This window comes from Rattus rattus, chromosome 14, assembly GCF_011064425.1.
Source record: "Rattus rattus isolate New Zealand chromosome 14, Rrattus_CSIRO_v1, whole genome shotgun sequence".
In the NCBI taxonomy this organism is placed as follows: Eukaryota; Metazoa; Chordata; class Mammalia; order Rodentia; family Muridae; genus Rattus; species Rattus rattus.
In genome coordinates, this window is record NC_046167.1 from 1,633,142 (window position 1) to 1,659,362 (window position 26,221).

Genomic DNA, 26,221 nt, shown 5'->3' on the forward strand with positions numbered 1-26,221 from the left:
CAGATTCAGGTAAATGTTACTGAGTTAATGTGCAAGGAATTTTAAAGAAAAAGGGTGAAGACTTGCTTGTTTAGGATAAACTATTTCCCATTTCTTGTCCAGTAGATTCTGTGTACAGTTTCTTTACAGACTGCTACCTCGGGCTCTGGTTTGCACTTGTGAATAAGGTCTTTGACAATGTTATAGACTGTATTTTTTTTTCCTTTCCTTTTGGGGGGGGGGCACCAATCTCATATAGCCTAGAAAGACCTTCAACTCACTGTGGAGCTGGCAATAACTTTGAATTCCTAGCCTTTACTTCCCAAGTGCTAGTGATGGAGTCCAGGGACTTGTGCAAGCTAGGCAATTACAAAAAGAGCTCAAGTGTTTGCTCTTGAAGAGAATATACATACTTACACAAGAGTATACTAACTGTATCACCACTGAGATCTCTTCAGAAATCATAAAGTGAACGTGCTTGCGTGTGTATGTGTGTGATGTATGTGCTCATTCTGAGTCAAACCCAGGGTCATATACATGTTAGGCAAATCTCTACTGCTGCACCATGGCCTCCTGACAGACACCTCAAATCCCTGAACATGGCTGTCAAGGAATCGTTCCCAAAGATATCAAAAATAGGAGAACCAGTCAAAAAGTTCTTAGTCCAGCAAATTATAATGTCAAGATCACTGACCATGCAGCATTAAAAAGGAAAAGGTAAGCTAGGGTTTGGTGAACATAGCTATTATCTTTGTACTTGAGAGATTGAGACAGCAAGACTGTTTGTAAAAGGCCTAGGATCTCAGAGCAAGACCTTCAGTGTTATTCAGATGGATTAGTTCAATGACAAAGCTGTGGACAAGACATCCCCTAGGAAAGGTTTACAAAAACCTTACTAGTACTCTAAATGGTATGTTATCCACTAGTAGTAGTGGACACAGTGTGTGGTGTATCTCCAGTTACCTGGTCTGTGGGGAGACCTACTGGCTACAATTAGTTGAAGGAGCAGTTCAAGCATAGTAAAATGAATGCTGGTCTTAGAAGACTTGGGAAAGATGTTCAATTGCCTTTTGTGCCATCTACCAGATGTTCCATTTTGGCCAGACATGAGCATCAATTTCATTCAAAGAACAAACAGTTATGTACCACAGAGTGGAATTGTGAGATCAGGGGCAACGTAAGAAAGAATCCTTTATAAACTAAAATCAACACTGTTTTATTAAAGCTAAATACTGAATAATCCTGCATTATTTTTGAACTTGATTCACCCAAAGTTATTTTAAGCCACATGAACTTTTGACAGATTTTTTGCTAAGAACCTCTTTTTAGCAGAATAATGCATAAAAAGATTCTAAGCTCAGGGTTTTGAGAACAGTTTATAAGTACAACCTTGACTAAGTATAAATATGCATTTTATTAACTTTTGGCATGGTGAGTCCTGCCCAGAGGCACTCCTGCCCACTTTCATCTTGTGTCTCCTTTCTGAGGCTGTGCTATGCCTGCAGCTCCATTTCCCACTGCCTTACAGGCAGAAAGGGGAAGGAGTGGCCTGGTCAGAATAACTGGGTGCCTCATGACTCTGGGATTTCCCAGTAAAGCACACATAAAACCATAGTTTGGGTAACCTTCAGATAAACAAATTAAACATCTTAGCAGTATCCCATCTTATGATGGCATGCTAATCATAAGAGCTGTGCATTCAGTTTCTGTTCTCACTTTGTCCCATTATATTTGAATGAAAATTAGCTATTAATTCTTTGTGTACAGGAAAGTTAAATTGCTTTCTTTATAAATAATGTAATAAAACAATCCAAAAAAGCCAGTCTATTTAATTTGTTTTATGGAGTACATGACAAGTATTTAAAATTGTTGAGACTTCTAAAAGCAAACCCAGATTCTTTATAGATTGAATCAGGGAAAAGCTTGGAGCCCATCTAACTGATCTTTGCTGAGCTAGCTGGTTTGGGGCATGAACCATGCTCTCCTTTATTCATGTATACTCACCTGTGACAGAGATGGTGACGGTCTGTAATTGTACAATAAATGCTGGCCAATGACTAATTTTTCTATAATCAGATATACTTCATTTATACACACATGGCTCAGGAATTGTGTGTGTGTGTGTGTGTGTGTGTGTGTGTGTGTGTGTGTGTGTGTGTGTAGGTGGCTATGGCATAACAGGAAATGTTCCTTAGTAAAGGTTTAATATACAAAAGGTTTTCTTAAATTTTTCTAAACTTGGCATATATATTAATAATCTTCCTGAATATTGGGGTAGTGAGTTGATAGGTCTTAGTCTCATGGGAGAAGGGACCTACCATCATAGAATGCTTGTATTTTGTTTTTTATTTTTGAGACTTTTTTTGTTGTTTTGCTTTTAATGCAGCTCGACTGTCTGCAATTTCATGATCCTCCTGCATTGGGTGTTGGGTTGCAAGCCTGTGTCACTACTGAGCTGTACATCTTTCTCTTCTTACTCTGACCTTAAATGTCTGCGATGATAGAGCCTGGTAACAAGGATAACAGTTTCTACCAACTGCCCCATCATCTCTGTTCTTTTCATTGACAGGTACTGTCCATGGTACCCAGTCCATCCATCCAGGCTTCAGTCTCCCTGAGGCTGAATTACCTGTAGTAGTTCTACTAGGTCAGAGGATGAAAGATCATTTCTTCCCTTTCTTGATTTAAAATGAATTTAAAATGAATCAAACGGAAAGTCATTGGTTTTAATATCAAAATGGAATTTCTATGTTCTAGAGAAGTTATGATTTACATTTTAAAGAATGCAAGCAAAATTTATGAAAAGACTGATAGTTTAAAAATTTTAGACCTAAAAGGTAGTTGGTGATGACTACCTTTTATTGTACTGCTAACTCACCACTTCACTGCCACTCAGTTGGCTGTTTGTTTTAAAGACACCCATACACAGCTAATGGCCCAGTCTTTCAAGCATCGTCTGGCAAGGCCAAAAGCATATGGCCCGGGGTCCAGATGATGCTGTGAAATGGCTCTTCGACAAATGAGATGCAGTATCTTCAGCATCTCATTTATGTTAAGGAGGACATGAAAAGTACTACTTGACAGTTTTTCAATATGGAAAAGGAACTATGTGGTTCTAGAGCATTCAATTGACTTCACATGTGGAAGCAATGGCTGAGGCATCAAGGCTTCTCTCAGGGTGTCAACAGTTCCATTAAACTAGAACTTATGACTTCCTCAGACTTAGATACCCTTGGAACTTCCTGTACTTTCAAGAGGCGTTGAGGCATACCCAATCATAAAAGTAATAATTGTCAATCTTGCAATACCCAACATATGTGAAATTCACTCAGCACTTTCTGATTTACAAGATAATTAGCATATCAACTAGCCCTTATAACAACTGAGATTATAATCTGTGTTTCACAGATAAGGATTTTAGAAGTGAAATTACCACCCTAACATTTCAGTTCTCAAACCAGGATCACATCTATGGTCCCTTATCTAAATGCCTCCAGGTTTTATCTCACACTTTACCTGATGTGCCTGAGATACTGGTTATCTCATAGGCCTCTTCAGAAATGTTTCAAATGGAGTAAGACCTACCTGCTGGCAAGCAAACAAGACAGGGCCGGTGGCTATGCCTAGCTTCAGGTCTGCAGATGTTGGCTTGCCCATCTGGTCAGAACATGAGGTGAAATCCAATACATCATCTATGAGCTGGCAAAAGGAAAGATGAGTACACCTACTGAGCTGCCACTGTCGTCAATGCTTTGAACACTCCTCACTGAGGAGAATGCAGGCTGTGCCTATGTCACTGTTCCCACAAACAAGCATACGGACCTGAAAAGCTATTCCAACGTTTTTCCCATACTGATAGGCAATCTCATGCACCACTGGGTCAGGGCAACCCAGGACAGAGACCTGAAGTAAAAAAGAAGATTCTGGTAAGCTGTGGTATCCAGGTACAAGGCAGCCAATCACGATGAAGGAGCCTCTCACACGTTGTCTAAGAGCATTGAGGCTATGTTACAGACAATCGGGGATGCTGACACTAAAAGGAAACCCAACACATTATTAAAAAGTGGTCTTGGCGAGGCAGTGGTGGCACATGTCTTTAATCATGAGGCAGAGCCAGGTGACCTTTGTGAGTTTGAGGTCAGACTAGTCTACGGAGAGTTTCAGGACAGCCAAGGCTACACACAGACCCTGTCTCAAAACAAAACAAAATTAAACAGCAACAAAACAAAGTGATGTTTTCTGTGAAGTTCTGAGACTAGAGTCCAGGGTCTTTTGCAAGCCAGGTAAGTACTCTACCACCCAGCTACAGCTATAGCCCATTTTCTGACACGTATTTTAATATCTGAGTATGCAGGACTGTGGGTTCCACTCTGCCATTGCTTTTCTTCATCTCTTTACATGGACTCCAGGGATTGGTTTCAGGTTGGCAGCTTATATAGGAAGTGCCACCTTGCAGTCCATTTTCTTAAATTTTAGGGAATCTAGCCTTCTTCCTCCTGTTCTTTCAAACAAGATAAACAGTCTTTTGGGAAAAGAGCCACAAGACTAAATTCTGATGATAATGGTAAGCAAACCTTTCTGGTATGCAAAACAGATCCCACTGTGTAAAACACTGGCTTCTGGCACTCAGTACAATTGATGGCATAATGACCTCTGAGGAGAACCCTCATTTCAGGGGTGAGCTCTCATCCAACATAAAACATTGCCAAGCTCCTCCTCATCTGCGGCTCCGTTTTGGTGATCACATTGTTTTCTGAATGCACTTGTTTCTTGCTATGACTGTTAACAGCCTCAAGTCTCAGTCTGGTTTTCATTATGAGAAGGTCCCTAGACTTACTGTTTCCACCCCTCTCTCACCAGAAGTAAGTTAACTGTATTAGAACTATTTGTTTGCACTCCCTCCCACTCCTCCAAAAGGAGACAAGGAAGACTTACAAAGCCTTGTAAAGCTCAAAACCTCAAGCACAAGCTGGTTAGTGCTGAGCATGCTAATCCACACAGTCCACTGAAGCTGCTTCCTGCTGCACTGTTGAGCATGCTAAGCAGGCTAAGCACATTTTCAGAAATCAAAGACTGGGAAAGAACAAGAGAGGAACTGGGGAGACATTCTGTTCAATTGGAAAGCAAAGTCTCTGTTGATGTTCAGTTGGGAAGCCAGGTAAATAGGTCATTGGTGACACCTGCCTACTTCTTCGGCTCTCTCCTGAACACTGTATTCCTCCTGGACAGCAGCATGGCAAGGTGGGACAAGCTCTCCAGAAGCCTGTGGGCTGGAGATAGGACTCTAGCAACTCTCAGTGACCCTGGTGACTGCCTGATCCTTCTGTGTTTCAGTTTCCTCACCTGTAGAGTGTAGGAACTAAAGGACTCTCCTTTGGTGGTGTGGGTATAGCCCAGTAGTACACCATTTAACTAGTATTGGTTTGGACTCAGGCACAACAAAAAGGAAGAAAGCAAGGGAGGAAGGAAAAAGGAAAGCAATCCTTCTGTTAATCTGGATGTGGGCATGCATACCTATAATCCAGGCATTCAAGAGCTGAGGAAGGAAGACTGCAGAGTTGAGGCTAGACAGTTGAGTCAGAAACAACAGAATATCCCTTCTCTTTGTTCTCTACATGCAGGAACAGGTACAGGCGGGATCTGCTAGCCGTATCATTGCTCACTGCTACTTTTGTTGTTGTCCTCTGGTGGTGCTGAAGATCAAACCCATAGCTTTGTGCATGATGATGCTAAGTGCCCCCCTCAGCTCTGGGAATGCTTTCTGATGCCTTCATAACATATGCAGCTGTAATGCTGGCAGAGCAGGGCTAAACTGCATACACCAAAAGGTCAGACAGCCATGTACAAGCAAGTAGTAAAGCTCTGCACTGCTTTCAAAAGCAAAGATCTGTGATCCACAGCAGCCCAGGAAGGGCTATTCTTTGCTAGTACTTTGTGAGGCCACATGGAGGTCAATGTAGAAAAGAAGTCAAGATATCTACCCGAAAAAGGCAAGTTTCAGGCAGCTGGCTATACTGAACCGAGAATAAAATGATTTCCATTTCCCCAAGCAGAAATAACTGATAATAATGCAATCTCCAGTTGTGAGATTAAAGCTATCTTTTCAACATGAAGACAGATATAGAAGTCGGAAATAGGAGCTTTCTCTGAAAAAGTAAAAATGGAAACCATATTTATAAAGTCAATGAATTAGTATTTGTGGTACACATAACGAACTATGAATTACTTAAGCTTCACTCCCTTCCATGCTGATGAGTCAAAATTTCTGTTCAGCTTGATGACCACTGGAAAGAGACCTGATTTCCTTTATTAAAGTTAGGGAACAGAAAACAGTCACAAGTATAAAATCAGTACAATGTGGCACACTGCACAAAATGGCAAGAAGGCAAGTTGTATGACACTGCTTGAACTAGGCACTAGAGACATGCCTAATATTTTCCTTGAAGTGGGTAGAGTATGAAAAATGATAAAACCAAAGAAAGAAGAGCTTGATTGAAGCAAGTGCCACAGCCAGGCTGAGCCTGTGCCCCAGTGCTTCATTGAGGACCATGCCTAACACCACATTCTCACAAATTTTATCTCAGAAAGACTGAGGATTACTGACTGCACTGGAGAGGCAAAGTTTAACCAGGATCTTTTATCTTTGGAATATATATTCATATTACCACAAATCAGAGGTATTTTCTGATGGGCAAATTTTATGTGTTATGGTTTTATTTGTTTAAAATACTGTAGAAGACATGATGACACGCATCTTTCATCTAGCACTGGCAGGAGTATTTTTAGGGATTCATGGGCTAGCCTCATCAAACAGAATTCCAGATGCCAGAGCCTCATAGTGAAACCCTGTCTCAAAACAAAACAAACAGACAAAAGGAGTTAAAGGGGCTGAACACATGGCTCAGTGGTTAAGATCACTGGCTGCTCTTCCAGAGGACCTGGGTTCAATTCCAACACCTACATACTGGTCCACAACCATAACTCCAGTACCAGGGTAACTGACACCCTGTTCTGACATTAGTGGGAACTGGATGCATGTGGTACACAGACACAGGCAGACAAAACATTCATATATATATATATATATATATATATATATATATATATAAAAAATAAAAGCTTACAAAATACTGTAGAGACTTACAGTCTGTTCCATTATAAATAAAGTCAACAAGTAGAGAGAAACATATGCAACCTTCGTGATCTTGAACCTCAGCAATCCAGAGGCTGAAGCAGGGAGATCACTGGCTGTAAGCCAGCTTGGGACACAGGGCAAATTTTGCCTCAAACAAAATTCAAGCCCCCTGCAAACATGTAGTATAAATATGTTAAAGACAACTCAAAGAGAAAGAGAAGGGGGAGGGAAGGAGGGAGAGAGAGGAAACAGCCATTAATATAAGTACTCAGCCCACAAAGCCTAGTAACCTGGGCTTAAATCCTGAGAAGCTACATAAATGTGGAAAGAAAGAACTAACTCGACAAAGCTGTTGACCTCCACAAGTGCTGTGGCAGGAACCTCCCCAAATAATAATATAATAAAAAACAAAGCAAAGCCCAAAATGGCCATTCAATGATCTGAATGATGTTTGGCTTCATTCAAAGTGGGAGATGTAATTCTGGATCGTCAGAAATGGAAAAATCTCGTGTGATTTCTGTTGTGAAGCCCCAGGGAGAGAGGAGGACATACTCAGGTAGGCAGCCAGAAGAAACACTAAGTAGTCTACTGATTTATTACAGGTTACAAAGAGTAGGGAATAATATGCATGTGTCTTATTTATGCAGAACGAGATAGGAAGAACTCAGAGCACTAAGACGGATGTGCTGGGTGAAGCAGATGGGAGAGTGGCAACACATACAAGAAAGGGAGAGACAGGCTTTGCTGTTGTGGTCTAATTTCCACCAGATTTCCTGGGGAACAAATTGTGACTTTAACTGTCAGCTACAGAGTACATCTGGCATGACCATGTACACAAATAAATGGAGGCCATGTCTTGAAAATAACATCAATCCTATTTTAATATCATTTAAAGCCTCAAAGCAATTTATCTAGCCAGCCCTCTCTGTGGTTTTAATATTCTTCTGGCTAAAAACATAGAATGTAGATATAAAGGGTTGGGAGACATGGTAAAAGGAAAATGCTATCTTGAGTAGACTGAATAAAAGTCTGCTGAGTTTCCTTCAAATTCTCAAAGCATTACGGAACCCCATTAATTCTGTAATGATCTTTAACTCCAAATTCTTACCTCCTGTCTTTGGCATGTCTAATTTCCTTTGAATGAATGTCTTTGGTCGAATGTCTGCATCTTATATACCAAGAGCATATAAAATAGCCATTTTAAATACCTAACACCTCTGGAATATTTCCACCCATGGCCACTTAAATACAGAGCTGTATTCAGAGTATCTGCGTTGAGATTTTGCTGTTACCCCAGTAGGCAGCTCTGGAACAATGCAAGCACACCTCCTTGTGGTCAGCACAGAACACTTCTTTCATTTTCTTTCTTTTTTTTTTTTTTCCCCCACTTTACCATCTTTCTGTCTCCTTTTCTTCCTTTTAAAAAAGAAAGTCTGGAGTTTTCTTGGGACTAGGGGATGGTAATACTAGAGATTGAACCTAGGAATTTATGCATGGTAGGCTATGCTCTACCACTCTTTTAATCTCAGTCCTAGACTATTTCATTTTTAATCAGAATTGAGCCATGTTAAAATACACGTCTACTGGTTACTGCATATTCTTTATTGCATTTATTACACATTTAGTTATGTGTACATGTGTCTCTATATATGGCTTTCCACCACTTGGGCCCTAGATACTGAACTCGGGTTATCAGGCAGTACAGGCACCTTACCTGCTGAGGCATCTCATAGGCCCTGCTTATTTGATAAACAGAGGAGCTCCTCATCATACACACATTATCCCTTTTCCTGGTGACAAAGGGCCCGAGGATTACACCACTGTGTGAATTAGTTCCTTGTCCTACGCAGAGTTGCTCCTTTGTGCCCAGAGAATGCTCATGTAGTGTTTTAGAAATAAGCATCTCTGCTTATGTTGCTGCTAGTGTTTCTAAACTGCAGTAGAAAACTTGTGAACTTCTCTTAACATGCAAGCAGTTCCTGAGGATGGATGGTTCCCTTTTTATCTAGGTTTTTTTTTAAGCTATGTCTCAGGTCTCAGGCAATTCATGTATCAGAAATGAGCTAAAGCTGGATTACAGTAGGATTTTTCAAATTAGATAAAAGTCTAGCATCCCCCAGGAACTATGAAACAGATTTTTCTTCCCCAAAGGGATCATTTCCCTTGCCTCTGGCAGAAGGGACATTAGAACAGAGATATGGCTCCACTACAGTATCTGTGCTTTATGTTAAAGCCCAGGCTGGACTCCAGGCACCTATAGTCCCCATCACAAGTACCTGTTAGACATTTCAAAGTGTAGACTACTTCTTTTTCTCTGTTCAAATGCCTCTGCTGTTTTCTTCTTATTATTCATGATGGAACCCTCCCCTAATAATGAAGCAGATGCTTTCCTGCACCCCGTAACCTACACTGTGTAGCCTCAGCTAGCCCAGGACTCATGGTGATCCTCTAGCCTCAGCCTCAGCACCTGGACAACAGGAACGTGTTTCTCTGTCCGACTAGAAAGACAGATCTTCGTGAAGAGGGTGTCAGATTTTTAGTTAGAGGTGTTTGTGAGCTGCCTGATTTAAATGCTGGCAACTCAACTTAGGTCCTCTTCAAGAGCAGCAAACATTCTGAGGTTAAACTTTGTTAAGACTTGACAAGCAAAGGTTGTCAATTACAAAGCATCAATGCAGCAGCTTTATGATACCCATTTATAAGAGGTCTATCACAATTTCACACCTTCTTAAAAAACAGCACACTTGTAATTGCTCACAAATGGAAATGGAATAGCTTTTTCAGGAAGACAAAGAGCTGTGCCTATGGCCAGCCTGTCCTATGTAATTCACATCTCTTTCAATTAGATCTTTTTATGAAGAAAGTGTTGTCCTCATTTTTTCTTTCTGGCCCACAAGTATATGTTTCTTGAAGCATAGCAAAAAAGAGGCATACTGTCAATGGGCTAGGAAAAGGCTCCCTTTGGTATAATGTTTCTAAGCATGTTCCAAGACAATTTACATATGACCTTACATGTCTTCTTTCTTGTTGCTGTGATTGCATAGGACTATTACATGAGACCACTGTTTGCCCAGGTTTCTTCTCTAAACCTGCTAGTTTGGGACATGCTCAGATAAACAATGTTTTGTTTTTGAGACAGGATATCATCTAGAGCCCATGTGGCCTAAAACTCACTATGTAGCCCTGGTTGGCCTTGAGCATACAATTCCTGTTTCTGCCTCCGAGGGCTAGGAATACAGGTATGCACCATCAAACACAGCTTCTCACAGGAATAGTTTTATAGAGATACCGTTTCTTACGTGTGAACTAACAATGACTATCACATATTTTAATGCACAGATTAAAGACAGTGAATTTAAATGTTTGGCTAAAACTGAGTGGCAGAGCTTACAGCATAAAAAGGAGGTAAAGAAGACCAGAGAGACTGAGAAGTTACTATTCAATTTATACTCTGAAAATTATGGCGTACATATAAGAGATATAACAAAATTGGTTAGATCTACTATTTATGAATGAGTATGTAGAATACTAGTACAATCTAATAGTCAAGACATTTTTCCCCAGGTAAATATTTATGTGATAATTTAGTATTTCATAACTTTTAAAAGGTAAAATATCAAAAATATCATGTGATAGCCATGACAAAGAGCACTGCAGAGGGTGGAGCACAGCCCTCGGAATTGCTTCTGTCCTCTCTTAGGTCCTAGGGGTCTAGCATCAGGCTTGTGGCAAGCGCTTCCCTGGTGAGCTATCTTGCCAGCCTAGATTGGGAAATATTTTGATTGATTCTCGGGGGAGGAAATATGACAGAAAAGTTCATTATTTCCATACCAAAAGAACACAACGAAAGTGAGAACATTACAAACTGTCTGGGATGTAATAGTTTCTCTTTGACGTCTGGAATTTTAGGATGCTATTTTAAGGTTATCTAATTAAATGTTTCTAGGAGAATTAGCCACCAAGAAATAAGTGTGGGCTTTTTTCAACTTGAAAAAAGACAGAACGTACATACTGCTTTACAACTGTTGGCTATCAGGCTGGCTGTCTTCTTGAAGGTCTTTTCAAGGTAGTGGGCAAACCTTTCATTCTCATTTTCTTTTGACCCTAGCTGAAGAAATTCACCTATCAAGAAGGAGAAGGGTTATTTGAGACATGGTTTTATTGCCTGGCTAAATACCAGAATTGGTATTCTAAATAAAAAAGAAATCGACTTACCACGCACCAAGTCTTCAATAACTTGGGCTAACAGCGATACAACTGCTGTGTTTCCAATCCGTGCCAGAGCTATGGATGCTGCAGAAAGAATTAAATCTCCAGCAAGAACAGCCTGGAAAAAGAAGAATAAAATACCACAGATAAAACGTTCACAGCTATCTCAGTAGTTAGGCACTTGCCTAGCACACACAAAGTCTAAGTCTGGTACTCAAGATATTAATGGGCCCAGAAAAATTATCAGCTATAAATTACACAGTCAAATTATATCATACACTATACATGCATATCAAAGATAGGCATCAGTACTACTCTGTTACACAGAAATGGTAGAGTTCACATAATAATGTTCCAGGACTGCCAGGGCTACACAGAGAAACCTATCTCAAAAAAAAAAAAGAGAGAGAGAGAGAGAGAGAGAGAGAGAGAGAGAGAGAGAGAGAGAGAGAGAGAGAGAAGAAAGGAAGGAGGAAGCAAGAAGGCAAGCAAGCTGGGCTGTCTGCCACTAGCTATGTAGGCAAAGCAGACTTTGAACGCTTGGTCTTTCTGCCCCCCTCCTGAGTCCTGGGATTAGAGACACTCATCAGCACATCTCATTCATGAGAAGCCAGTGGTCGAATCCAGGCCTTTTACATGCTGAGCCCGAGTTCTAACAACAGAGCTACATCCCTGCCCTAAGGTAATAGAATTTTCAAAATAACCATTTTAATACTCACCTGTTCTCTAATATCTAGAATACTACTTAGTATATGTTACTAATTACCCATCATTTTGCAAAATTCATTCCAATTAAAGCCTAACCAGCACATGAGAGTCTAACAAGTAGCAGGGACCATATGCTTTGTGTGAAGTGCAGTGTAAGGGGACAGACACCTCAGGGACTTTGCTTTGTCCTCAACTGTGTAAGACTGACCATGGAGGCACATGTGTGGGTGGATGCCTACTCACGGAAGGAAGGGCTGCCTCTTTTTCATTTGTTCAACTTCATTCTTCAACCTACAACTTATAAATCCTCAATCCAAAGTACCTATTCAAGTAATGCTAATAAAATAGGAAATAAGTTTTAAAATAAATATACAGGGGCCAGAGAAATGGCTCAGCAGTTGAGAGCACTGGATGATCTTCTAAAGGACCCCAGTTTGATTCCCAGCACCCACATGGTGTCTTCTAACCCCCTATAAACCCACTACTAGGGGATCCAATGCCCTCTTCTGGTACCCTTGAGCACCAGGCATGCAAGTGGTGTGTGTGTGTGTGTATGTATATATATATATACACACACATACATATGCATGAAGGCAAACTACCCATACCCATAAAATAATAAATCTCTTTCTATATATATCAAATATAAAAAAATTGAGTGTGTGTGCATATGCCTGTATGTATAACAAATCTTATTAAGCTCTGTTTAAGGTAAGTTTTGATGGTAGAACACTATTTCTGAAATTTCTCCTGTTTTTAGTTTCTATTTGCTTTAACACTCTTGAACATGCAGCAAATTAACAAATGCTATGGGTTCAAATCAATGTAAATAATCCGAGTCCAACAGAAAAATGTAGGATTCTGCAAGAAATACTAATGAAAATGCTTTTCCTTATAACTAGAAGAAACTGACATAAAAACAACAGAGACTAAGGAAAATCACTGAGTTTGTTTTTGCTGTCAAGACCTTTACAGAGACAACGCAAACACTTCTTTGGAATTTCAAAGAAATTCAAACAAGTATATACAAATCTGAAAAGCAATTGCAATCCCGTAAGTATATGGTTTGGTAAGGAAGATTTTCCAAAGTAACAATAAAAACCATCATACCTTTTGCTCACCCCAGACTTTATTAACTGTATGTTTTCCTCTTCGAGAACTTGCATCGTCAATAACGTCATCATGAACCAGAGTAGCAGTGTGGATCATTTCTGCAATTAAGGCTACGGAGCGCTGTCTGGCTTGCATCTCTCTAGTTAACAGAAAGCAATGCTGTTTAACAGACGCCGCCTAGAACCTTCTCAGCAATCATCTTGTGAAAACTGGATATCGCATCTAGGATAAAGAATTTTATTCCTCTAAGAGAAACTGCATAAAAATGTTGGCTGTTCTATAGACCCTAAAGACCCAGCTATGACAACCAGATTCCACTCATGGAATCAGAGGTGGAACAGGAAAATTGACTCTTGAAATGGACCTCCACATGCATACCTTAAGGATGCATGTGCCCTCATACTTCACACACACAAATAAATGAATTTTACAAAAGTGGCTGGCAATGTATGAATATTTTTTGTTTGTTTACATAGTGTTTTGCTTGCATGTATGCCTGGTACCACATGTGAGCTTGTTCAAGGTCAGAAGAGGGTGTCAAATCCCCAAAACTAGAGTTACTGATGGTTGTAAGCTGCCATGTTAGGACTGGGAACTGAACCCAGGTCTTCTGCAAGAAAAAGAAATGTTCTTTTCTGTCCCAGTATAAAGAATCAAATGCTAGCCGCGCAGCAATGCACACATACATTCTAATATAATCAAATAAACATTAAAAATAATCAAAATAGATCTTAAAGAACCAAATGTCACTGTGCAAAGTTTTAAAAACTACATTAAATGAATATGACATGACCAATAATTTCTTTCTAACTCATATTTAACTTTGTTTGGGTCTCTCAATTCATTTCTCCTCACAAATTACAGGATAAGAACTTGCAAGGAGGGGGCTGGAGAGATGGCTCAGTGGTTAAGAGCACTCACTGATCTTTCAGAGGTCCTGAGTTCAATTCCCAGCAACCACACAACCACATGGTGTCTTACAACCATCTGTAATAGGATCTGATGCCCTCTTCTTGTGTGTCTGAATACAGCTACAGTGTACTCATATACATAAATAAGTAAATCTTAAAAAAAGAATTTACAAGATGATACAATGATATTAATTTAATAGTAAAGAGTGAAGCCCCAATTTTATTTTTTCAGAATAGGGATCACTCTTAAGTAATCTTCTCCACTCTGTCCCAAGAATCTGGGACTCCAGTTGTGCATCATGGGTTTCTGGCTTCTTGTGAACCACAGTCATTATTATATTACCATGTATAGGAATTGTAAAACACTGAATAATCAAACTAGAGAAATACCTTTGAAGGGACTCAAGCCATCCTGAGCACGGCCAGCATGGCTGTTTGTTGCAGGCCGTCCCCTTCTCCCCCTCTGCCTTGCTAAAAACTGTTAGATTGCCTTCCTGAAGCTAGCCCCTAGGTCTATTCCTTTACTTGGCCACTTCTTCCTCCTGAGGCTGACTATCAAAATCCAGCTAACAAAGTCCAGAATCCAAAAGTCCCCTTTGGTTTACCTACTTAACTTACCCAGTCAAAATTAAACACCTTATAAACCACCATTTTCCTATGTGCCAGGTCTGTCTCCCCTGTACCTGAGATAGTCCTTTGACTTCTGGAACAAATACCTCTCCTCCTTCTCGTTCCCTTTCCCTTCTCCCCAATCCTCTTATTTCCTGTCTTTGTCTCTTATTCCCTGTCCTCTGTCCCTCAGGGGTAAACACATATCTTTACTGAGAACTAAGTCTTGGGGGTCCTGAGCTTGTATTTCTCCTTTCAACACCAATTATGCTTTTTGATATTACAGCATAACATTTGACTCACGCACTAAGGAAATGTTTATCATCGGGTTGTATCTTATGAGGGGAGGAAAGGGAGAGGCATAACAAGTGACCTTCCTTTAAGAACCGAATTTAACGTATGTATAAGTAGTGCTCATTTTAATTCCTTAGGCTCATCATAAAGTCATGACAAATATCATCTTGAAAATGACACAGGCACTCACTATACATAGGTATGTCAGCATCTTCTAATCTTGCTTTAAATAAGTGTGATGCTGTAGTGGCTCATCTTACCCAAAGCTTAGAACTTAGTCTCAGCCTCCAAACTGCTTCCAGCCCTAACATCAATTGTAAGGTACTGCTTATTATATATTAAGCATAATGATAACAATATATAATATTATATAAGTTATATAGTTATATAATTTTATTTATGTGATATAAAATATATATCATATATTAAATTTCACAATTCAAAACATAGCAGTTCCTAGTATTTCCAGATTACAGGAGACTCTTTCAAGGAGGAAAAAGTAAAGAAAAACCAATAGCAGGCACAGACAAATAATTACACAAAACCAGTGCAGTAGGGCTGGAGACAGCACAACTCAGGGAGAGAAGGTTCTGGATTGAGAGGCCTTGGGTTTGAACTCCAATATAAGACACTGCATTGGTGAAAGATAAAAATAAGCATTTGCATAGTTTTGAAGAGCTTGGCTGAATCTATGTGCGAGCCTTAGGCCTGCTGTTAAAAACTATATATTATCTATGGAAACTTACTAGGCTCTGTTTTCTTTGAGTTGATACATAAGGAAATGGGTTTTATAGTTTCCTAAGAATTTTATTTCAAATGAATTTCAGCCTAACAAAATATATACTTTTGGCCAATTAGTGGTAGAACTTACCTGTAAATAACTCTTAAGGCCTTTGACCTTTGCTATGTATTCCCAAGTTGGCTACCATTTCTATTATTATAAGCTATATCAACAAACAGGGCTCTTACTGGAAGGACAGAATGGTGAGTACTGGACAAAAATCCAGCATTTAAATATTTGTAATTTGAGGATGTGAAAACATGTTGAACTGGGTGATATATGTATATAAGCCCAATACTTGGGAAGAAAGAATATAATGAGTTTGAGGCCAGTCTGTCCAGAAAGCAAACACCCCTCTTCCCCCAGCATGGTGGCCTGCACCTTTAGTCCCAGCACTCAGGAGGCAGAAGCAGGCAGATCTCTGTGAGGCCAGCCTGGTGTATACAGTGGGTTTCAGGACAGCCAAGGCTGTTACACAGAGAAACTGCTCAAAAAAAGAAAGAACAACAACAACAACAAAATCCTTGTTTTGAGGTACTGGGATTTAAACTAGAATGCTAGGCAAGTGTTCTCCCACAAACAAATATCCCAGCTCACAAAAATTGTTTGAAAGTGTAAAGACCACACACACACACACACACACACACACACACACACACACACACACACTGGTTACACTGCTGATTTAATTGGAATTCTTGCTTAGGGTGTTACTTGGCACTGTGACACGCCTCTACATGAGAATATATATAATTTTAGTTGACTTTTCCCATACAATTACATTTTATGTTTGTTAGCTTTTATCTGGAAAACATGGCCACTGCTTACCCAGCACAATGGAGGGACAGACAATCAAAATTTACAGACTATCAATAAGTTAACGTATTGTTAAGGTGAAATCCTTAACATGCCCAACTGAGTCATTCCTTGGGAACTCTGGATACTGCTCCTACTTCCTGCTGTGAAACAGCTGCCACACCCTCCCAGCTGCAGGGCAGGACGAGATGACAAGTAAGGCAGCAAGAAAACTGAAACTTTTTTTTGTCTTGAAATTTGGTTAGGCCCTCCATATGCAATGACTAAGTAAACCATTCAGGATCTTTTCTCCTCTTTGTTAGATAAACAAGAATTATGATTTTTAAAAATAGAAGTAGGTACAATACAATAATTCACATGTATTAGTAGGAAATGTTACCAACTGGTTTCTAAGTAGATTTGAAGCCCACTTCAGAGGAGAGAAGTCTCACTACGGTTGGGGAGGTCATAGGAGGGGCTGGAGAAAACGACTGTTGTATTGCTAGATGGACACGATAGGTCTGTGGTGTTACCTTCTAAACAACTGTTTATGCTCTCTGACTAGGACTGCTGTCAACCTCAGATTTTGCTGTGAGCAGCAGTAACTGGTCCAGTGACTAGAACAATGGCTGGTAAAGCTCCACCATCCTGGGACAGCTACACCAGTCTGTAAGCCTTAGGGACGATCACTGGGAAGGTAGAAAGAATGGAGTTCACATGGAGGGGATCCATATGGGAAGGCTGCACTCTTGAATTTATAACAGCCCTAAGTACCTGCATAAGAATGTGCCTCTCACACTCCTGTCATGGAGGCAAATGATAGGGTGAAACCCCATCCCACATTCTCAGGATTTACAGTCACTTAGCACTTGCTTGGAAGGGTTGATAATGATACTCACTGAGTCTTCTCACCCAAAGCAAAACCAAGAAGGGCTAGTTGAGGAACCAGAGACAGGAATGGGAGAGTGGTAGATTTGACCAGAATATATATTAAACTGATGAGCACAAGCTAATCATATCCATTGTTATGTGTATATAATCAACACACACTTGTCAAACACTTTGGAAAAGAGAAGCTGGGGGCTAAAAACATGTCAACGAGCACAGAATCACTTCAATGCACGTAGCAATCATGAGTCAGGCCCATATGCCCAATGCTACCTCTATGCTCTTTCATAAGCTCTCTCATTTTTTAAAAGATTTATTTATTTTATGTTATGTGAGTACACTAGCTGTCTTCAGACTCACCAGAAGAGGGCATCAGACCCCATTACAGATGGTTGTGAGCCACCCTGTGGTTGCTGGGCATTGAACTCGGGACCTCTAGAAGAGCAGCCAGTGCTCTTAACCACTGAGCCATCTCCCCAGCCCTTACAAGCTCTCTTTACAAGGTATCAGACAATGACAGTGCAGCCCAAATATCTCCAAACTAGGTTACACTCCCTGTGTTCTCAGTAATCAACAGAGTATAAAGTTTCAAGACAATCAAAATTTCAACTACAGGAAAAATGGCTTTTTAAAAGTTTTTATTTTTCAACACATCAATTTTATTTAATGTGGGAGTGGGAGATCACATACCACAGTACTTATGTAAAGGTCAAAGGACAACCCAAGGCAATTAGCTTCCTCCATTTACCATGTGGATCTTAGGTATTGAACAAAACCATTAGGCTCGGTGGCGAGCACATCCATCCACCAAGCCATCTCACTTACTAGGGAATAATGATTTTAGATAGTGGAGAAAATGTTCTTTCTCATACTATATCTAAAGTTAATAAACTATCTTATGTCTTTATTTAAAGAATTTCATCAGTGACTTCTCTAGAATAGTAGTATTCATCTCAGAAGTAATTTTTTAAGTAACAGACAGTTGTGAGCCACCATGAAAGTGCTAAGCACCAAACTAGGGTCCTCTGCAAGAAGAATTGTGCTCTTCATCTTGCAGAGGCATCTCTCCAGCTTGCAGAGGCATTCGGCAGAGACTCTGTTGGTTACTATCACCTGGGGAAGCATCTGTCAGCTCGAAGCCACACTGCACAGGAAGCATCAGAGCTGCTGACAACAGAGTGCTTGGGCAGCAGTAGTGCCAAGACTGAGAAAAACATGACCATTTCGTCCAGAGGACGCACTTCTGCTGTTCTGCTTGCCATGTAAGTGAAGGTGGCTTAAGTGTTGATTAGGTTATATTACATGTGCAAGACACACTGCGGGCCCCTAAAAGTCTCAAGCTTTGTAGACGCCAACTCTGAGCATGGCGTGGCGTGTTGAGCTGCCTAGCAGTTACGGAGTACTTTGGGCAGAGAAATGTCTGCTAAAAAGCAACATCTGATGCTCATTTCTACAGCAGCATCATTAAAATTAGTGGTAACAATTTTGAGTGGTCTTTAAAAGTACTATCTAGTCCATTAGAACATCATGGTCTACTAGAGTCTCTACCAGCAGGCCACTTGACATCATTATAAAGACACCTTGGCAATATGGTAGAACTTCTCAAAAGAAGGGGCTGCAGCTCAGTGGTGGAGTGCTTGCCTCACAAGCCTCACGTCCTGTCCCTATGTTCAATACTCAACATCACTGACCACCCCCCTCCCCCCCAAAAAAAAGATGGTAAGAAGAAAGAAGATCGTGAATATGTTTTAGATGATCAAACACAGGAGTAGAGGAAAATAAAAAAAGATCTGGCCATATAATGCAATAGGAAACTTTTAAAGTATTTCCTTTAATGCTAAAATATATGTTTTGATGCTTTAAAATTTTATCTATGCTCAAGATTTGAGGATCATCAGTCCTTCTTTAAACATTTCTCTTAGCACAATGAGGGTCACAAGAAAGCACTCAATCCAAGGTATGTCCATAATAATAGCACAATGTGACATTGGAACAAGTTTTGGGTTAAGTGTCTACTTGTATAATGGTTAAGTGAACAGCTACACATCTTGGGATTCTTCACTTTCTAATGGGAAAATAACTGGCTTTCAGTTTCCAATATATTTATTTGCAACTCACACTTTCTACTGTGTACTCCTAAGTCTGTAAAAGGAAGCTTATTTAGTGAGTCAAGTCAGAATCTACACATGGTTCAGTGAAATCTTAGATGCTTCTTCTTAAGTGAGCCATTAACTAATAACCTTATGAAAAACAACTTTCCAATAAAAAAGAACAACAAAAGTATGAAATAAAGTAACTGACCGGGAGTTATTATGATGAATATTACACGCTCGGGCCATTAGCACCACAATAATTGGCCTAAAGGCTTTTCCTTTGCCATCGAAGTAGTATTCAGACATGTCCTTCAGCTCTCTGGTGGAGATGTGCAGTTCCTGAAACACAGTTTCCCTCTTGTTAACGTGGCATCACAGACATGCAGACAGGAATTTTGTTTTCATCAAAACTTCAGTTCTATTTTAGTGTACTCATTTCAACTGAGAAATTCAATACAAAAAGAATGTGTGGCTTCACTCCAAGTGGTGTGGTATCAGTACTAGGGCAAGTACTGCCACTTTTCTAATGGGTAGCTAGTGACCACAGGACAAAGATGGGAAAGAGGGCGAGGAAGCAGCTCGGAAGGCAGGGCACAGACAAGAGGACAGACAGCTAGGATGGGGTATAAATCAGGAAGTGTGCCTGGGCTTTGTTTAGCAGAAGACATTTCAAAGATCATAGAAGAAATGTAGAAAAGGTATGGTTTACTTAACTGTGGGAAACTATTGAGGAGAAGAGACAATTTAGCATTGTTATCTGAGTTATATGATTGCTGTGAAGTCCTGGATGGCCTCAAATCCAAGACCTTTCTGCTTCTCCCTACCAATTGTTGGGAAACAGGAACGTACCACCATGTCTAGCTGAAACAAATGCTTAAAATATACAATATTTTAAAAGCCCTCAAGAAATTATGAACAGAAGGAACATACTTCAACATAATTATGATTACAAAAAAATCGAACCAAAACCAGTTGCTAACATTAGTCTAAATGGGGAAAAATCAAAAAACAGTCTTTCTAAAGTCAGAAAAGAGTATTTATTCACTTTCCCCATTCTTATTTAATATGGTGCTTGAAGTTGTAGCTAGATGAGAAAGAAAAAGGGTTATAAATAGAAAAGCAAAGGCCAAATTATCCCTAAACACAGTTGACATGACCATGTAAGACCCTCAAGACCCCATCAGAAAACTCAGAAAGGATAAAACAGTTTCAGAACAGTAATAAGCCTAAGCAAAGAAAGGGAAGGGCTCTACAGTGAAGTTTTATAGCAATAAAAGAGATACTAGAGAATGGAAGGCTCACTCATGGATAACAAAAACGGCTATACACGAAAAGCTATAGATTCAATTCAATTGTGTTCAAATTTCTAATTACATTTATCTACGTATTTAATGATTACTGTGAATGTACATGCTTGCCACGATGGATGTGAAAGCTAGAGTACAACCTGTCAGAGTCAGTTTTCTCATTCCACCAAGTAATTCTTGGGGGATTCAACTCCGGCTGCCAAGCTTGGTTGCATTTGCCCTAAGCCACAGAATGACCTAACTGGTCTTCTAATAACACTTTAAACACAAATAGAAAAACAACCTTAAAATTCATATAGAAGGGGTTGGGGATTTAGCTCAGTGGTAGAGCGCTTGCCTAGCAAGTGCAAGGCCCTGGGTTCGGTCCCCAGCTCCAAAAAAAAAAAAGGAAAAAAATTCATATAGAAGCACAAAAGACCCTACATAGTCAAAGCAACCTTAAGTCAAGAACAATGACCTCAAAATAAACCACAGAGCTATAGTAACAGGTCACAGTACTTGGCACAAAAACAGATACTTTTTTAGTGGAATAGAATAAAGAATCCAGAATTAAACCCACAGTGCTACAGATACCTGATTTTTAACAAAAATGCCCAAAACAATATTGGAAAATAAAAATCCATTTCAACAAATAGGGCTGGGACAAAGGAAATACACATATAGCAGGAAAACTAGAGCCCTGATTTTTATCCCCAAAAATGACAACCAATAATCAAATATCCTAATGAAAGATCTGAAACCCCAAAACTGAAAATACATAGAAAATGCTTCAAGATATACATAGTCAATCATTTCAACAGGACTCCAGTTGCTTGGAAAATAACAAAAAACTGATATATGGGAATGCATCAAAATAAAAAGCTGCAAATTATCATAAGAAACAAATGAGTGAAAAAACAGCCTATAGGATGGGAAAAGGTTTCACGAGCTATATATCTGGCAGAGAATTAGTGTTCAGCATATATAAAGAACTCAAAATACCAAATACCCAACAACCTAAATGAATAACCCTGGGCTACATGGCCACACGTTTGCAAACTAAAATCGCATTAGGGTTCTATCTCACCTTGGCCACACTAGCTATCAAATAACAACAAATGCTTGTGAGGATGAGTGATCGATGTGTGACCCACACACTGCTGACAGCAGTGTAGAGTGGTATAACTGCTATGCAGATAATATGAAAGTACCTCGACCTCCTCAAAAGAGCCCATAAACTAGGGGTGGAACTCATGTGACCTAGCGACCCCACTCCTGAAGAACTCAAAAGTCAATACGCCAGAGATCCTTCATGTCCATGTTACTGTAGCACTAGTCACAACAGCCAGTATGCAACCAGGCTACGTGCCCATCAAGAGATGAATGAATCAAGAAAATGCGATATACATATACTATGGAGTTTTATTCGGCCTTAAAGAAGACTGAAATTATGATGTTTGCTAGATAGAGTAGTAGATCTGTAGTAGACACAAATGGTGTACCTTATTAAGCAAAACAGATTCAGAAAAAGACGTTTTTCTCTCACTTGTAGATACTAATTTTTTAAAAAAGCAAACACATGAAACTACACAAAACAGCCAGGAAAGAAGAGAAAGGGGAAAGGAGCAAAGCAAGCAGGGCCAAAATAGGTGATATACTTGGAAAATAAAATTATGGGGAAGACAAGTGGGAAGAGGAAGATAAAAAACCAGAGCAGTGCCAATTATATATAATTTATGAAAATATAATAATGCCTTTCTTTGTAAATAATATTCAATAAAACACAAGGATAGAAAATAGGGGGAAACCTGTATATGGTAATGTATTCTTTAGAACCCACTAACACTAGCCCTTGGGAGGCTGCAGGAGGATGGCATGAGTTCAAGAATGAGCTGGGCTTCATAGTAAGACCCTACCTCAAAAACAAAACAGAACAAAACAAAACAAAAAAACCCAAACAAAAATCCCCAAACGCAAAAGATTGATTTAGTGGGTAATACATTGGTAACTTATCAAAAGTCCAAAAAAAGGAAGAGATTAGTATGGGGCAGAAACTGTGAACATTGCACAGGGAAGAGCTTCACGAAGCCCTGCCTGGGTTTGATTTGAGAACACTAGAAAGGGCTCTCCATGGGTGTGTACTTGTTATATCTGTCACTCAAGGAACACAAGGCTTGAGTGAGAGCCACGCAAAGCTAGGATCACAATTACTAAGATAAAAGCGCAGGTGTCAAAGATAAGTACGACAACCCTTGCCCACAAGGAGTTGGGGGTCTAACAGGACAAGTAGATCATTAACTACAGTTGATACAATACAGTATAATGGTAACCTCACCCAAGGTAAATAAAACCACTCTGGTTCAGGCCAGGAGAGATGAACTGAGAAACAGAAGGGGGATACAGTGTGCTCTGGAGCCTGAAGGGTCTGGAGGCAAGAGACAGACTAGAAGGTCATGGAAGAAAGAAGGAGGATCCAAGGGCTCTTCCAAGGATCCTGGGCGATCCTGTCAATAGTCAGTGATATCAGAGAGGAAAACAAAACACCAAATCAAACTACATATGGGGTGAGAACAGCAATCCAAACATATTAAGTTAGACATAGTCATAGATATTCGTGGAATAGTATGATAAGTAGTTAGCAGGTTTAGAATAGATAATTCAACCTGGAAAGATAGTGATATCTGAGGGATTAAGAATAGAATATATATTTATATATATTGGGTGGGGGTTTCCAGAACAGAACTCCAAATAGGGTAGATGAGATAAAAGAGGGTCACAGAAATCAACTGAGGATGGCAGAAAGACTAGGTGACTGAGGAAAATGTGGAAGTTACAGGAACAGTTTCAAGCAATGAAAACGGTAGTGAAAAGGGTTAAGGCAAAGGAAGAAGGAAACATTCACTTCATTTGGTAAGAGGAAGCTCCTGTGGTTTGGAAAGGAAGACACAGGCAGTGGTGGAGTAATATAGAGGGGCAGGAGCGAGAACGAGGGTTCAGAATACTGTGATGGAAAGGAAGGAGGCTGACACAGCATTAGGATGGTCCGTCTAAAAATGAAGGTAGCTGTAGGGTAGCACATGTTAATAATTCCAACATCCTGGGGGTAGGAGGACGGTGAGTCTAAGGCCATCTTGATACTTAGGAAGTTCAAGTTCTGCCTAGAGGTATCATAGTGAGAGCTTACCTTAAAATAATCTAAGTAAACAAACCAGAATATTAAAGACAGTGGTGGAATACTTCTCTAATCCCAGCATTCAGAAGGCAGAACAAAAGGATCACAAGTTCAAGTCCAGTTTGAACTACAACTTGGGCTATACAAGGAGTCTCTGTTTCAAAATGAAGCACCACACAAGGGCTTGGTACTACTAGGTGATAGATCACTTGCCGAGCATGTACAAAGTCCTCTGTGACACTGCTATTCTGTTGTGAGGCATTAGGCTAGACTCTCCAAGGAAAAATGGTAAATTCTAAATGGGGTACTAAGTTGACAAATAGTCCAATGAACATTTTGGAGCAGGATTTTATTCATCTTTATTTTTTAATTTGTGCATGCATGCTATTCACTTTTCCATGTAGGAGACAAGGTTTCTTGCTGATCTGCAGCTCACCATGAAGGATAGGCTGGCTGGCCTGTGAGCGCCAAGTACACACCTGAGTCCATTGCTATAACAAAAGTATGCTACCAGGTCCACCTTTCACAGCAAACATTTTTCCAACTGAGCCATTTCTGTGGCCCTATTTGAGTTTGTTTTCCCCTGTACAATTCACATCAGTGTTAACAATTTATAGACACAGAGGCTATGCATTGGGCTAAGATCATGGTTTGCTTTGACATGCACATTATGAGAGGCCTAGGGGAATAGGCTTGCCATAATCCAATCCACACACCGAGCAGTGTTATACAATCCACATGATATTTACATGAGTTGAAAGAAGAAAGTCATAGTAGCAATGGCATTCAGAATTAGATACCAAACAGGCATATGCTTCCTGAACCTACTTTCTTTAGTTTTCCAACTCTGCAATAACAACTTTCTGTACAGTAACATGTACTACAGCCCCCATACTGGCCAGCATCAGGCTGTACACAGTTGTTCCTGAGATAACATATGAAACCTGATATATACAAACCGAGTGGGCACTGGCATGGCTGCCTTTCCTTTGTTTGTTATTTGAGACAGGGTCTCATGTAATAGCCCAGCTTAGCTAGGAACTTACCATGTCACCCTGACCAGCCAGCTTTGAACTCGCAGTAGTTCTTCTGCCTTAGTTTCCCAAGTGCTGGGGTTTTAAGTGTGAGCCACCATGAAATGGCTGCATTGTGTGTTGGCTTCTAATTCTAAAATGTAACCAGGTTTCAGGAAAATAAAACTTACCTTTCTAATGTCTTCATACAGACCTTTCAAGTCTCTCCAGCCAAGTTTAAAAGGATCACTATATTTCTCACCACTCTGAGTTTGACTACAACAGCACATTGCTGGTGTCCTTTGATGAAACCTGGTGAGTGGAAATGTACACAACTCCATTTTCAAGTAATTCAAACACATAAATATTTATATGGTGGAAAAAAATGAAGCCAACTTGCTAGAAATCAAATACAAATCTACAAAGGTCACCATAATTCAAAAACACGTACAGAATTCTAATCTTGCTAAATAATATATCAATAGGTGATTTTCATGAATAGGATCTTGACAGCCAACATCAGAGTACTCTGAGTAGAACTCAAATTTTACTATAGTCATATGTTTTGAAATGGCAAAGATCATCTGAGAAGACTACTGTGCCTTTTACTTAAACATTGTGTTAGCCTAGCCTAATGAAAATTAGAATAGAAGTTTACTAGCAGTGATTATCTTTGTAGCTCTAATAAGGATTATAAACTTACTGCGATATACTATGCATATTTGGGGAGGCAGATGTTAAAATCTTCAAAAGACTAAAATAGGGTATCTGTAAAACAAAAGTATGAAGAAACCTATGAGAATATACCTGGAAAATTCATTCATAACAACAAATATCCCATAACTCAGAACAAAAGATATTGTTCGGTCAGCTACTTATAAAAGGTTGGAAATCTTTGAAAAAAGGATAGTTAGAAGTTCCCTTCCATGATTATAAAGGTGATATGTGTCATATCAGAACACAGAAATTAGAGGAAAGCAGAAGCCAGGCCCAGTGTGGCAGGCCTGTAATCCCAGCTACTATGGAAGCTAAGGTAGGAGCATCATAGGTTCAAGGTCATCCTGAGCAACTTTTAGTGACCCTATCTCAAAATAAAGAGAGCTGGGGAATGCTCAGTAGAAGAGTCCTCAGAGGTCAAAGGTCTAATTCCCAACAGTAACAAAACAGATAAAGCAGAAAATAAAAATATCTGTAACAATACATCCATTCTCCTAAAAGCTGGGTCCATATTTGTT

General features: G+C 39.8%; 1 protein-coding gene across 3 annotated transcripts in view; it reads right to left on the reverse strand.

Annotated features, from left to right (window-relative positions):
* Positions 1 to 26,221, reverse strand: part of Pdss1 (decaprenyl diphosphate synthase subunit 1) — a 38,651-nt gene that overhangs the window by 7,253 nt on the left and 5,177 nt on the right. For all 3 annotated transcript variants that reach the window (XM_032884385.1, XM_032884387.1, XM_032884386.1), the window contains 8 exons: positions 25,690 to 25,754; positions 25,178 to 25,298; positions 19,724 to 19,854; positions 13,142 to 13,283; positions 11,330 to 11,441; positions 11,127 to 11,236; positions 3,802 to 3,882; positions 3,565 to 3,678 (listed from right to left, as the gene is read on the reverse strand). In XM_032884385.1, coding sequence (XP_032740276.1) covers positions 3,565 to 3,678; positions 3,802 to 3,882; positions 11,127 to 11,236; positions 11,330 to 11,441; positions 13,142 to 13,283; positions 19,724 to 19,854; positions 25,178 to 25,298; positions 25,690 to 25,754 — 876 coding nt within the window. The remainder of the gene's footprint in view (positions 1 to 3,564; positions 3,679 to 3,801; positions 3,883 to 11,126; positions 11,237 to 11,329; positions 11,442 to 13,141; positions 13,284 to 19,723; positions 19,855 to 25,177; positions 25,299 to 25,689; positions 25,755 to 26,221) is intronic.